Source organism: Manacus vitellinus, unplaced genomic scaffold (assembly GCF_001715985.3).
Source record: "Manacus vitellinus isolate BGI_N305 unplaced genomic scaffold, ASM171598v3 scaffold_43_pilon, whole genome shotgun sequence".
Lineage (NCBI taxonomy): Eukaryota > Metazoa > Chordata > Aves > Passeriformes > Pipridae > Manacus > Manacus vitellinus.
The window spans coordinates 355,499-368,422 of NW_021940560.1; the positions used below are offsets into that span (position 1 = coordinate 355,499).

Sequence of the window (12,924 nt, forward strand, 5' to 3'; positions counted from 1 at the left end):
AGAGGTCACATTTGTTATTGCCTAGAAGAGTTCAGAATTGTGGTGAAATACTAAATTATCAAAAGGAGGAGATACTGAGGATTGGTAAATCTCATGCTTTTTACTGCTGCTAAAAGATTTATCCGTGTCTGGCTGCTGGCAGAGCTGAGTTGGTGTTCCTGGGGGACAGGTTTCTGTGTACAGGGGCTTCTGGTTGAATTTTTTGTACTTCTTTCTAAGATGCATCCAGACTTCTGGTATAGGGACTGTATTGAAGTTTGAGCCATGTCTTGAAGCACAGGGTCTGAATTTGGGCTTAGATGGACTCTTATAGTATTGGAGAGATTTTTATCTATATTGGCTAAGCAGAAATAAATTTAACTGGCAGTGCTTTTATCATTTTGATTGGTACATTTGCTTACTGAAGATAAAATACAGGTTTATATAGATCTTGTCCTTTTCCAAAACCATGTCAGCATTCATTTTCAGTGTTTTAGTGAGATCATAATGTTGAATTTATGATAACAGAAAATGATGTCCGTGAAAAGCTGAGATCAAATACAAATGTATGATGTCACTGTGGAATAGAGAAATGGGGTGGCTAGAAGGGAACAAGGACTTGGTTAATCAGGCACAGTAGCCTTAAAATTACAGAAAACTGCCCATAAGGTTTTTTCTGCATCAGTTCTGTTTCTGGAGATGTATTTGCCTGCTTTCTTTTCAAAGGAGGTAAAGCTAAGGTGAATATGTGAAATTTTGTTCAAGTGCTGACATTAAATCAGAAATGTGTCAGTAGAAAGATATTAACAATTTGCCAAAGGGATAAGTAAATAAATAATCCAGAGGGGTAGCTCTCCTGCTGCTAATCTTACTGGTATCCATAGTTATTTTTCAAAAAGGACAGCATTTCCTGTGTCAGGAGAAGCTTGTCATTTAAATCTGGCCAGATGGAGCCAGATTAGGCTGATGGCTCCCAAAATGTGCGATCCAGGAGAGTGACGCTGACGTGGCAGCTGCACAGGGGACAGTCATAAAAGGGGGTTAGGGAGGGAAGGGGGTGTGGTGGGTCCAATCTCCTTAAAGCTTTCAAGTGCTTCCAATTTTTCATGAATAAGTTGGTTTTGCCTTTGTTTTAGGGTCAGATAAGAGTCCCTGGTAGTATACTCTTCCCAAATTTATCACTAGAAGTAGCACTTGGATGGTGAGAAACCAAAAGAAAGTGGGGGGGGAGGAAGGCTGACTGCCTATAGCAGAGAACTGGGGTTTCTTTTAAGCTTGTGAAAGACCAGACTGTCAGCTTCTTGTGCAGTTATTTTCTAAAGACAGGTGTTTCATCTGGCCTTTACGTTATTCAGCATTTTGCAATGTCTCCTCACCCTGATTTGTTTTATTAAGCTAATAAAATCTTAGCCCTACTAAAGGTAGGTATGGTGCAGTAATGAAATTGTCAGCTGGTATTCCCTTTCTCTTCATCCGGCTGAAGTTCCTGACCTGACCTGGTTTTCTTTTAATTTATTTCTAAATCTCTTGCTCTTGTTTTTGACCACGAGCAGCAGAGCTGGAACAGGTACTGATGGGGAAGGCAGGAGAATAACCAGAAGCCAGCCTGGAAATCACACTGGGGAAAGTCCAGGTTTGTCTTGCAAGGTGCTGCTCATTCTGCCAAGCCTGGGTAGGGGTTGCTGGTACTTACAGAAACAGTTTGCATCCTCCTGTGCAGTTGTACAGCACGTAATGCTAACTGGCAGAGCTCCCTAATGCAGCTCTTTGCCTTCTTTTAGAGCTTTCATTTTCTCTCTTGTTAATGATTTCCTTGTGGCTGTGTCCTAAAGAGCTGTGTTTGAAAGTTTCAAATGCTAAGGTGTTAATCTTCTGGAATCTGTTCATAGCCTTTCTGGTCACAAATGATAAATGGATTGACCAAGTTCCTGGATAGTGTGTTTGGTTCAAGCTGCATTTTGTGGATATTAATAACTAATGGCTAAAAAAACACCACAGAAACAAACCTATTCCCAAAGAAACTGTGGCAAGGGAAATTAAGTTCCTCTGGTTTGAAGCAGTACTGCTTACTGAATAACCTTCCTTAGAAAGGAGGTATAAAAATTTAAGTTATTCTGTTGTACCCTGTGAAGGCAAAAATATGCTTTAGTGCAATTAACTCTTCCTGAAATTGATATTTCAACTCTTTAAGTAGTTTAGATTCCAGAACGCATAGGTGTATGGAAAAAAAAATCATTAGCTGTAACTCATTAGCTCTGTTCAAGCAGCAGCAAACCTTTAAAAATTAATAATTTTCATGAGGAATGCTAAGTCTGTGTTGTAAGATGTAGCATGCATTCAGTGCAAGATTTCAATTGAAGCTGACAGGGAGCCTGCTGGGGAGGGGTTGAGCAAGGACCCCTAGAATTAATCACCTGTCAGTTAAATTTCTTGGGTTTAAACCTACAAATAATTCTATCTTTGTAAAGTGTCTTTATAATGTAAATACACTAAGCCTCGCCCTAAATTGATTTCCTTTCCCCTTTAATACTGATTCTACAACCAGGAGAAATACTAACATCTCATAGAATTTAATGGGAGCATTGACATAGTTGAAATTACTCTTTTAAGGTTATAAAATACAAAAATACCAATAGTCTCTTCAAGAGCAAAAGTATGAAGGTGATTAGAAGCACTGCCAGATGCAAAATCTAGTGACTCTTGTTAAAAACTAAGATGTGCCCTGAAACATTTGCATCACTTTCCATGAACTAGAGTGGAAATGCAAGAGGAAGTAGAAAAAAAAAATCTGATACATGTGATTCTCCATGGGTTATACTTGCAAGAATGAGAACTAGAAGTAGATTTTATGCTATGTGAAATTACTGAATCCCAGGGATCAGAGGGATTTCCTGGGGTGGTGCTGGGGCCCTGAGCTCCCAGAGCAGTGTCACTGCTGTGGCACTGGGCTGGAGGGAGGGCTGGGACAGCTGAAGGTGGAGGCTTGAATGCCCTTTCTAAAGACTAACCATGTGAAAAGAGCAGTCAGAGAATGTTCTGAGGTAAATTGTGTGCTTTGTACCACTGAATGCCCTCCCTCCCTTGAGCCTGGGGGAGGTGGGTGCTGAGAGCTGCCAGTGGTCGCAGGCAAAGCCAAGGCAGCTTTCACTGTTGTGTGTCTCTCCTTTTGACTCTGCAAGGAGCTCTGCTGTCCCACACGGTAGTTGGGACTATCCCATGTTTTGTTTTCCTTTGTAGATATATTTTCCTGCTTTTCCTTTGAGGAATTCTGGTGGCTTGGTTGAAGCTGCTGCTGGTGCAGATCTCCAAAGCTCATGTGGTGCCCCAAGTGTTGTGCAGACAATCTGCTCCAAGTGCAATGCAGATATATTTACTTCTGTTTGCAGTCTCACGACATGATAGCCCTGCTGATATCTCTGCTAAGGAAATCAACATTGCTGAGTAAATATTAACCATTGTACACAAAACCCTCAAGAGAACTTGCTGTTGTTTAAAAATGGTGCTGCTGATCTGAAGAGCTCCAAGGGCTCTGCTGGAGAATGGCCAAGCTTGTTCAGGATCCTTGGGAAGGTTCTGGCCCTGCTTTTCCTGACCCATGTAACTACAGGCTGCATCTGATAGGGGAAGAAGAGATTTGATGCAGTTAGTCTTCACTCCTATGTTATTAATAGCATCAGTAGGGTTACAGAAATACCAAGCCACAGTTAAATATTCACATTTTCCTGACAGAGCCTATGAATTGAGACTTATCTTTCTAAGAAAGAAATCTATGAAAGGTTTAGACTGGTCAATCAAAAAAGTTTTAAAATAAAGAATTTAAATACCTTGTGATGCTTTCCCTTTTCTCTAAATCCAGGTATTTACTCTTAAATGAAAGGGTAAAATTCAGCAAAGAATGTGAGGTTTTTATTATTAGTGTTTTGAATTTTCCCGTTCAACCTTAATGACTGTAAATTCGGTGGGAGATTGTCACATAATTGTGCTGGACTTTCCAGAAAGTGCTGAATATTATAGAATTCCATGGAAATGATGCCAGTTCCAAGGGTTTCACTTTTCCTTTGTTATGGTTCCCTCTCTGTCCCCATTTATAATTGCAGAATTTCGTGATTTGTCTACTTTCCCCTCCTCCCAGGAAGACAGTCTTGGAGGCTGGAAATCTAAGGGAATTATGACAGCAGGGAGACTAAACTAAAACTAATTTATAGACTTGTAAACAACCTGAATAAAAAGAATTTTCTTTATATGTCTTTTGAAATTATCTGTCCATAACTTAAAGATTTGTGTGTTGGTGATGGAGCATTTCTTGTTCAGTTGTATTTCCAGTGACGAGTCCTAGAGACAGAAAGGCAAGCCTGTGTGTAGCTGACCTTTCTAACAAGAAGCAGAAAATCACATTTTGTCTTTAGGGGGAGAAGAAGCATTATTTAAACTGTCTTTGTGCATCCTGAAGAAATAAGTAAGGTGAATCCCATACTTCACTGTGTTATGTAAATCCCTACCTTAAAGCTTTACATATAGAATTAATTTGAATTTTTTAAAAAATCTATTCCAGCCAAAGTATATGTGCAGTTAGGAAATTGTATGTAGGTAAGCTGATGTATAGATAAAACATTAGCATGACAAATGGACCAAAGTTGCTTTTGGTATGGAGAATTGCCTCATTTGTCTGGATGAATCTGGCAGTATTATATGGTTACAAATTGAAACCAAATAATTACTGCAAGCAGAGAAAAAGAGAATCAGCAGTACGAATGTGCTAACATTTTCCTTCCTTTCTTTCCCCCTTGACTTTCCAGGAGGGTGTAGAGTTTGGCATAGAACTGTGACTTTATTTGCAGGTGACTATCAGATGGTAAAATACACATTAGTGTTTCAAGAGGAAAATGAACTCCCTCATGTATTTGCTGGCTTTTGTGGTTTTTTAATTTCAATATTTGTGATCAGATGATGACATTCAGTGTAGCTTCTGACCTATTGATCCTGCCAAATACTTTCAGCCCAGATTTGCAAAGGCCACTCTTGGGTGAGGACAGGGGACATTTAGCCTGCAAGGGACAGTCTCACAGCCTTGCTAAAGAACACTGGAGACTGTGCATGAAGAAGCTCTGAGAAATGTCACACTCTAGCCATGAGATTCACTGTTTTGCCCTTGGTTTGGTCCAGGAGTGTTCCCTGTGCCAAGCCTGCTGCTCATGTGTTTTCTCTGCCTTGTCCCTTCCCAGTTCCCATGGACAGGACACCCCACACTGAGCACGGCAGCAGGGGGGTGTGGCTGTGATTTCAACTGCATTTACCGTGCCTGTGCAGTAGGTGTGGACACTCATTCCTGGGCCTGTGGGCTGTCTAAGCTGGATTTTTACACTGTGTTGTTTCTGATGGTTCCTCTGTGCAGAATCCTGTGAGCTGGAAAGCTCACAGGAAAGTACAATGTTGACTGCCTTTGGTTGCAGTCTCACATTTTTATTTGACTGGCATTAGTAGCTCTCTCTCAGAGTAGTTCCCTTTCCATTGCTTCTGCTGCTCTTCCTTCCCACCTTCATGTTGCATTGTGCCACTCTTGGAATTTGTAGGGATAAACTAGTTCAATTCACTGGAACAGTGAGGAAATAACTCCATGATACACCATTGAACAGTCTTTGCTCCTCTGCTGTTTACTGTGTTGCTGCTTGCTGTAGGACCAGACAAAAGTCAGAGGTATGACAAAGAGGAGGAATCCTGTGTGTAGGGAATTTTGGCTTAGTAGAACAGGGTTTGAGGGAGAGGGTTTGTGGGAGCCTGGTTGGACATGACCTTCCCCTTCTGGTGTGACTCAGTGGTGGATTCGGTTGGGCTCAAACATTTCAGTTGGATCTGTTGCTTTTATTTATTTGCCAGACCTGAGGTGGCATCCATGTATGTTTAATTATGGTGAAAGCAAGGGGCTTGAGACTTCAAAGGTCTTTTTACAGTGTGGTGTAACTTATTTTATCTTAAATGTCACAGTAATCCCACAATGATGTGGGTACTTGATACAGCTGCTCACCAGGAGCTGAGCCACTGCTGCTGAAAGAGCTGACTGGGTTTCACAGGTGTTAATGCAGAGACTCCTAAAGGGATCAAGACACAGTCTCTAAATGCAAGAAAAGAGTGATCTTTTCAGGCTTAATTTCTATGAAGCAAAGAACACCTCAAAAACTGATCTTATGTTTGGGTCAAGGGACTTGTTATATTCTGAAAAGCATAAAGCAAAGACTAGATATCCGTGTGACAGCATTACAGATTTCAGAGGAAATAATATTTTGTTTTCTTAGCTGGTAAATGATATGAGGCACATGAAATCCCTCTTAAAATGAGACATGAACTTGAGGAATTTCTGTCCAATTACATTTTTAGTGAGATGTACCTCTTTCAGAAAATAATAGATATTTTTGAATGTGTTTTTAGATTGCTTCCACAATGTTAGTGTTCTCAAAACATCTGTTTGTTTCTCAACAGATATAAAAAACATCTAAAAAATAAAAATGGCTGAACTGGACCATGGAACATTGTTTTCAACTCCTAGGATTAGTGATGGAGGTGTGTATGCTATCATGTTCAAGTTTAATTGTTTTATCAACCACTTGTGAAATACTCTGTGCAACTAATAGCTGCATATAGAAGCTGCTGTAGCTCTCTGATCATGGTTTGGGTTGGGAGGGACCTTAAAGCTCATCCAGTGCCACCCCCTGCCATGGGCAGGGACACCTTCCACCAGCCCAGGTTGCTCCAAGCCCCGTCCAACCTGGCCTTGGACACTTCCAGGGATCCAGGGCCAGCCACAGCTTCTCTGGGCAACCTGGGCCAGGGCCTCCCACCCTCACAGGGAAGAATTTCTTCCTCGATTCCTGTCTGAATCTGGCCTCTTTTCAGGTTAAAACTGTTGCCCCTCGTGCAATTTACAGGCCCTGGTAAAGAGTCTTTCTCTGTTTTTGTTATATATTGAGAGGCTGCAATAAAGCTTTCCTGGAGCCTTCTCCAACTGAGCATCCCCACCTCTCACAGCCTGTTCTCCACATGAGAGATGTTCCAGCTTTCCAGAGCGTTTGGGTCTGGAGTTTTTACCTCCTTGAATGTGGAATGATTTTCCTTGATCTCTGCTGGCCAGTGTTTCAAGCAGCCTCAGAAAGAAGGAAACAAAATCTTTACATAGAAAAACCCACAAAGGGGGCTTAAAAAAGCTGCCTAAAGACCGGGAGAAAGGAGGTTGTTTGTACTAAGCTCACAGGGTAAAAAGGAAGAATTTAGTGGATCAAACTACTGGATGCTTTTTGTTTAAGGTATATAGAGAATAAAGAAATAGTCTTAATACAAGATCAGAGCTATAACCTGCTTAGCATAACACTGACCTGGTGGAATAATTGGTGTGATGAGAAGATGAATGGTGAGAAAATGAGGACTGGTGAGCAGGAGGGAAGGAGGGAGCCCTCCCTCCTCTGTGCAGGCCGTGTGTCCTCTCCCCTGCACAGGGGTTGCCTGTGAAACTCTGGATGATGAGGAGGAGGGGGAAGAAGCCACAGTTCTGTTCTGAATGGCAGCCTGGCACAGTCCCATGAGCCAGGAAATCTGTCCATAAACACTGGGCAGCTCTGTCTGAGGTTACCTCAGAGGTTCTCTCTGGTTCTGTTGGCAAATCCCATTCAGGCAGGGTTTGTAGTCCTGATTTTCTGGAGCTGTTCTGATATAACTGTTGGTCTGTGTGGCTGGGGATGCAGTGGGAAATGGAGCTGCAACTCATCCCCTTTGCGTGGGTTTGGTAGTTTTTATACCTCTTAGAAAAAAATCACTCCATAGGTTGCTCAATCCGTAGGTTACAATAAACATTGAGGCAGTTTTCTGCTTCCTGCAAGAAGAATGCATATATTGAAATTTAGGTATTTCTGTATTAGAAGTTACTAAAATTCCAGTAAATGCAGTTTAAAGTGAATTCATAATAAAATTCACATGTAAACAATGCTTTTAAAACATTTTGTAAACATACAGCTGGTTACTGTTTCTTATATAATTCTCATTTCCCAACTAACAGTCTCTGTTATGGAAACTTCTGGTGTTTAAAATGTACTGGTTCTAATTTCTATCTATAATGCTTTCATTTTATGACTCACACTTAAATTATTTCTCCAGAATTTGAAATGACCTTATGTGTTTTATGTGACAACTAGAAAATCCAGTGATTCCTGCAAGAAAGGCTCTTTGCAGTCAGAAGTACAAACCTGTTGACTATAAACATCTGCATGAACTTGCTGCAGAGGCAAAAATGGCCTCTGAAAAAACTCAGTTAAAGGTAGGATTTTTGTATTACTTGTAATGTGAATGCTTTTGAAGCTCAATGATCATATTTCTTCCAGCCCCAAGGAATCTGAGAATGAATAGGGATAAAAAATTGATTCAGCCAGAGGGAATCAGATATGAGAGTTTATCCCAGTGTTACTGTGATTTGGATGTGTTAATGTCAATGTATGGACTTTCTTTGAATCAGAGATGCAAAATATGTGTGGATTCTGCTTCCTCAAAAGACAGGAAAAGTTTGTATTTGAGTGCTTTGTGGAAACTCATCCAAACTTATTACGTAAAATCAGAGGCAATGAAGAATTTATGGGAACAAATGGGAAGGTTGACCCAGACAATAAGCTAAACAAAAAGATATGAAGCAAGGATTTCCAAATGTTAAGCTGAGGTAGATCCTAAAAAAAAAATAGAAGTGTTTAATAGCCATAAAATGTAAATGTAGAGTTCGACAGAGAGGTATAAATAGGTGCAGTAGTGTTCATGTGGTAAAGACCACAGGAATCTGTTTAATAGTACAGAAGGGTGACAGTGAATGAGAGAAAAAATGCATATTTATATACTTTCTTCAATACAGGAAGCACTGCTTCCTTTAATGCATGGAGGGATCATATACCAAAAGTTCTGGCAGATATTTCTTCACAGATTGGCAGCACAAAATTTTACTGAATTCATCCAAACTTTATTTTTTCATCTTTCTTTTGGGTTTTCACCTTTTCAAGTGTTTTCCAACTGAGTAGGTAGTAAAATATATATATTCTGAAAGCTCCACAGAGAACAGTATGTGTTCCCACCTACTACTTTTTGTTGCTGATTCAAGCTATCCACATTTAGAAGAGCTGGTTTACTCCTCCTTTGAGGCAGAACCAAAGAAACAAATGGTAAATCAGTTGTTGACTGTTTAAGAAATAAAAAGACAGCACACACAGGAAAAAAGGGTAATATTGCAGCAGTTACACATAAATACGTAAATGACATTACTGTTGCTATAAAATAACTTCAAGAGCATATGTAAAGATGGAGTTTTGTTTCACCTTAGTTTTAGAGCCAATTTGAAGATGTATGTATTTTCAGATTGCTTTAAATAAAGTGTTCTGTTTGCTGAGGTCTAGTTTTAGTCACCTGATGGTAACCAAGAGGAAGCTGTAAGTAACTTTTTCAAGATGAAAATAGGTAAGCAATAAAAATAAAAGACATTATGTTTGATTTAGAAGCATTGTAACATACTGGTTGAGAGCATGGCACGGGTGTGTTCCAGCTCTCTTCTAGTACAGCCACACATGCAGGTTCCTTGTTTCTCAACCACAATCACACAATGTCTCCATGGCCCCTTTTGCAGCTTCTTATCCCAATAATGCCCCATAACCAAGTTTGCTGCCAAGCACAATGGATCAGCCACATTCCAGCTGCTCTCCCTTATTCCTGTCTAGGAACCAGGTATATTCAACCAGATGTACAGAACTCAGGTCCATCTGAGATGGGGAAATGTTTCTAATTTCAAAAGTAGGATTTTAGCTTTGGTGATGGTGACTGAGGGGCTGTGATTGGAGAATTGCTGGGACCCTCCTTGCTTGCCTGTGAGTGCTGCCCAGCCCAGTCCTACAGCTTTCCCTGCTGGTGTCCCTGGCCCAGGCAGGGCAGGAACACGCTGGGGGCTGTGCCTGCGTGTCCTGTGTGTGTTCCCAGTGCTCTCATGCTGTGAGCACAGAGGGCTCAGGGTGGCTTTGTGCAGCTTGCCCTGGGCAGGACAATTGCAGGTTCATTCCACCTGAGGCAAGGGAAAACCCAGCAGTTTTGACTCGGAACATCATTCCTTTGTGGAACTAGATGTGGAGTGAGATCTTTATTCATTTCTCCCTGTTATGAACTAGGACAAGGCTTTCCTATGGTTTTTTCTTGTCTTGCCATTATCTGCAGGAAGAAGGTTCTGGGCAGGGGAAAAAAGGGCCTGTGTGTGAATTGTGGGAGCCACTGGAGTCAGAAGTTGGCTGGGATAGGGATGGGCAGGTGTTCTGGAGGAAGGGGATGGCAAGGCAGCACGAAGAGAAGGAGAAGGAAAGGAGCTTTGTTCTCTGTATGCACTGAGAGAGGGGCCAGGGACAGTCAGGGTGGCAGGAGGGTAAGAGGAAATGTCTCAGGGATGTCTGGCAGCCACAGGCTTTGATCCCTTTTCCTTCACTGTTGGCTGGCCAGAATTGTGTGGCTGCCTCTTCAGCAGCCTCCCCTGGCACCTTTTCCTCTGGCTTAAGGACTAACTCCATCTGTCTCAAAAGCAGGTATTCCTATTTTATCTGAAGTGTGAAGCAATGTTTTTGTGAAGCCCTCATACAGTTTCAGAGCCTCTTTAATTGGACAGATTTTGTAAAAATACTCTTTTAGTCATACATTTTTGAAATTCTTTTTCTTGAAGGACACACTTTCACTCTTTCATCTTCCTACCTGTAAGAATGTTTCTTTCTCCTGCTCATCTTCCCCCCTGCTTCACCCCTGGGAAATAGGGATGGAAAAGGAAAGAAGAAAATGGACTGCATTTTTTTTCATTTTCTCCTGTCATCTAATTGTGACTTGAAACGGAATAAGCTTCCTTTTCCCCATGAAAATTGGTTACACTTGAACACATTGTTCTTCAGAAAAATGTTTTTAGAAAAAAAGTTTTGAAAAAGGCTGTTAGGTTCATCATTCTGCAGTAAAATTTTCAATATGAGGGCATTTGATAAAGCTATTGAACAGATTCAAAATACAAGCTTTAATTTTTCCTGCAGATTAAAAAAGCAGAGCAAGTTTCAAAAATTAACAAAGAGCAAATGCTGCTGAAACAGCACCGGCAGGTGTGGTGGCAAGAGCATAAGAGGCTGAGCCAGAGCAGGTAAGAGCTGAGGAACCTGAAGGAGTCCTTGCTGAAGGAAGACAGCAGCAGCCAGAGTTTGTGTATGGAAGTTTTCAGTTTGGGTTCCTTTGGAGCCTGTCTCTGGGTGTGTGTTTTGAGTTCACCCTGAGAACAGGGACCATTGGCACTGCTCCTGTCTGTTGCCCTGGGTACTGTACAGACACAGATCAACAGCAACATTTGGGGCTTTCTTGCCACCTTCGTGTCCACATCCTGCACTTTATCCCTTCCCAGGCAAAGAATCCCCTTTTTAATTAATTATTTGAGGCTTATCATTCTTGCAAATAAAATTAATAAGAAATTAAAGCTTCTGTAAAATCCATGTTTATACCTTTCAGGCAAAAAGCAGAAGGAGAAATAAAGACTTTTCTTAATGAAGAAAGTCATAAGCAAAACTTCTTTTTGGATTTGAGGGACTTGGGTAAGAATTTTTATTAATTTCTTAATTATTATTTTAAAGTCAAAATTATCTCGATTGTTTGTTTGAGTTTTTAAAACCCTGTCTTGACAGGTTTAGATTTGGAGAGCACAGTGCTGTGTAATATTTTGTGTGTTTGAGAAAGCTTTCTTTCGTTTGGATCCAGAGCAGGAATTGTCCAGGCAGCGGGACACTTACCAAACAAACAGTGTAGTTCCTGTCTGGCAGCTAAAGGAGGATTTCAAACTCAAGCTGGCAGAAATGCAGCGTTCCCTCTCAGAAGAATCTTGTCAGAAACCTGAGATCGATTCATTTGAGATATTACAGCAGGTTGGTGTTTTAACTTTATTTTTACATTTTATTATCGCCATATTTGTACCATTTACATTTATTTTTGTTAAACTTTGAGACTTACTGACACATAGAGCATCCTGTAACCTCGCTACTTGCCGTGGTATAGATCTCTGCTCACTAAAATCTGTAAAAGTGTAGCAGTGTAGGGCTGGAAATCGGACTGTTTCTAAATAAGAGGCTTCATAGTGTAACAAGATAAAGAAGTAACAATAACATGTTTCATAAAATAGATCAAATTTGTGAAGAACCAGCAGAAGGCAGTTTTGGAAGGTCTTGTCCTTGAAAGTCTGGCTTTGGAGAGAGAGCTTGAAGACTACAAAGCAAATGTAAGCTTTTCCTTGTATGTTCAGTTAGCAATTTCTTGAGAGAGAAAATATGATGCAGAGCAGTGTTCTGAGCAGTGTTTCTTCATTGCAGGCATTAGTGGGCTCCTTTGAGGAGAAAAATGGGCTTTTCCATGAAGTTCCTGCCGAGCTGCTGTCTCTGGAATGCCCTTACCCTGACCTGAAGACCTTGGTGATCCAGGAGTACCAAGAGCTGGCCAGTGGGTACTGGGCGAGGCTTCAGGAGGTCGACCAGCAGTTGGAAGCTTTATCCAGGTAAGGACAGGTTTGTGCATGACTTTTCTTGGGGATAAAAGCATCTCTATAACGTCCTTTATAATGTGTAGGTGCTGCAGTTGGCTTTGCCACTCGAGCTGGTGCTGTTTGGTGCAGAGCAGTGCAGGCTCTGCCCAGCTCTGGGCTGGACAGTGGGGAAGTGTTTACACAGCTGAGGGTGGAGCCAGTCCTTGCCAAAGCTCTCTGCTGAAATAATAAGCAACATGTTTGGTGGGATAAGGAACCAACAATCTGGTGTGTATCAAATGTCCTCTTCACATGCTCTTGCAGGAATAGAAGTTACTCTTTCTGCGTGGTAATTACTATCAAATTTATGACAGAAAAGTGCAGGCTTTCTGAGACATGTTCAGAAGTTTTTATCTATA

At 41.1% G+C, this 12,924-nt stretch overlaps 1 protein-coding gene across 1 annotated transcript in view; it reads left to right on the plus strand.

Moving 5' to 3' along the window:
• The first annotated feature begins 1,549 nt into the window (after nt 1–1,549).
• Nucleotides 1,550–12,924, plus strand: part of CCDC148 (coiled-coil domain containing 148) — a 43,286-nt gene continuing 31,911 nt past the window's right edge. The window contains exons 1-8 of the mRNA XM_008923208.3: nt 1,550–1,612; nt 6,454–6,534; nt 8,157–8,278; nt 11,043–11,146; nt 11,506–11,588; nt 11,752–11,915; nt 12,170–12,265; nt 12,357–12,538. Coding sequence (XP_008921456.2) covers nt 6,480–6,534; nt 8,157–8,278; nt 11,043–11,146; nt 11,506–11,588; nt 11,752–11,915; nt 12,170–12,265; nt 12,357–12,538 — 806 coding nt within the window. The 5' untranslated portion in view covers nt 1,550–1,612; nt 6,454–6,479. The remainder of the gene's footprint in view (nt 1,613–6,453; nt 6,535–8,156; nt 8,279–11,042; nt 11,147–11,505; nt 11,589–11,751; nt 11,916–12,169; nt 12,266–12,356; nt 12,539–12,924) is intronic.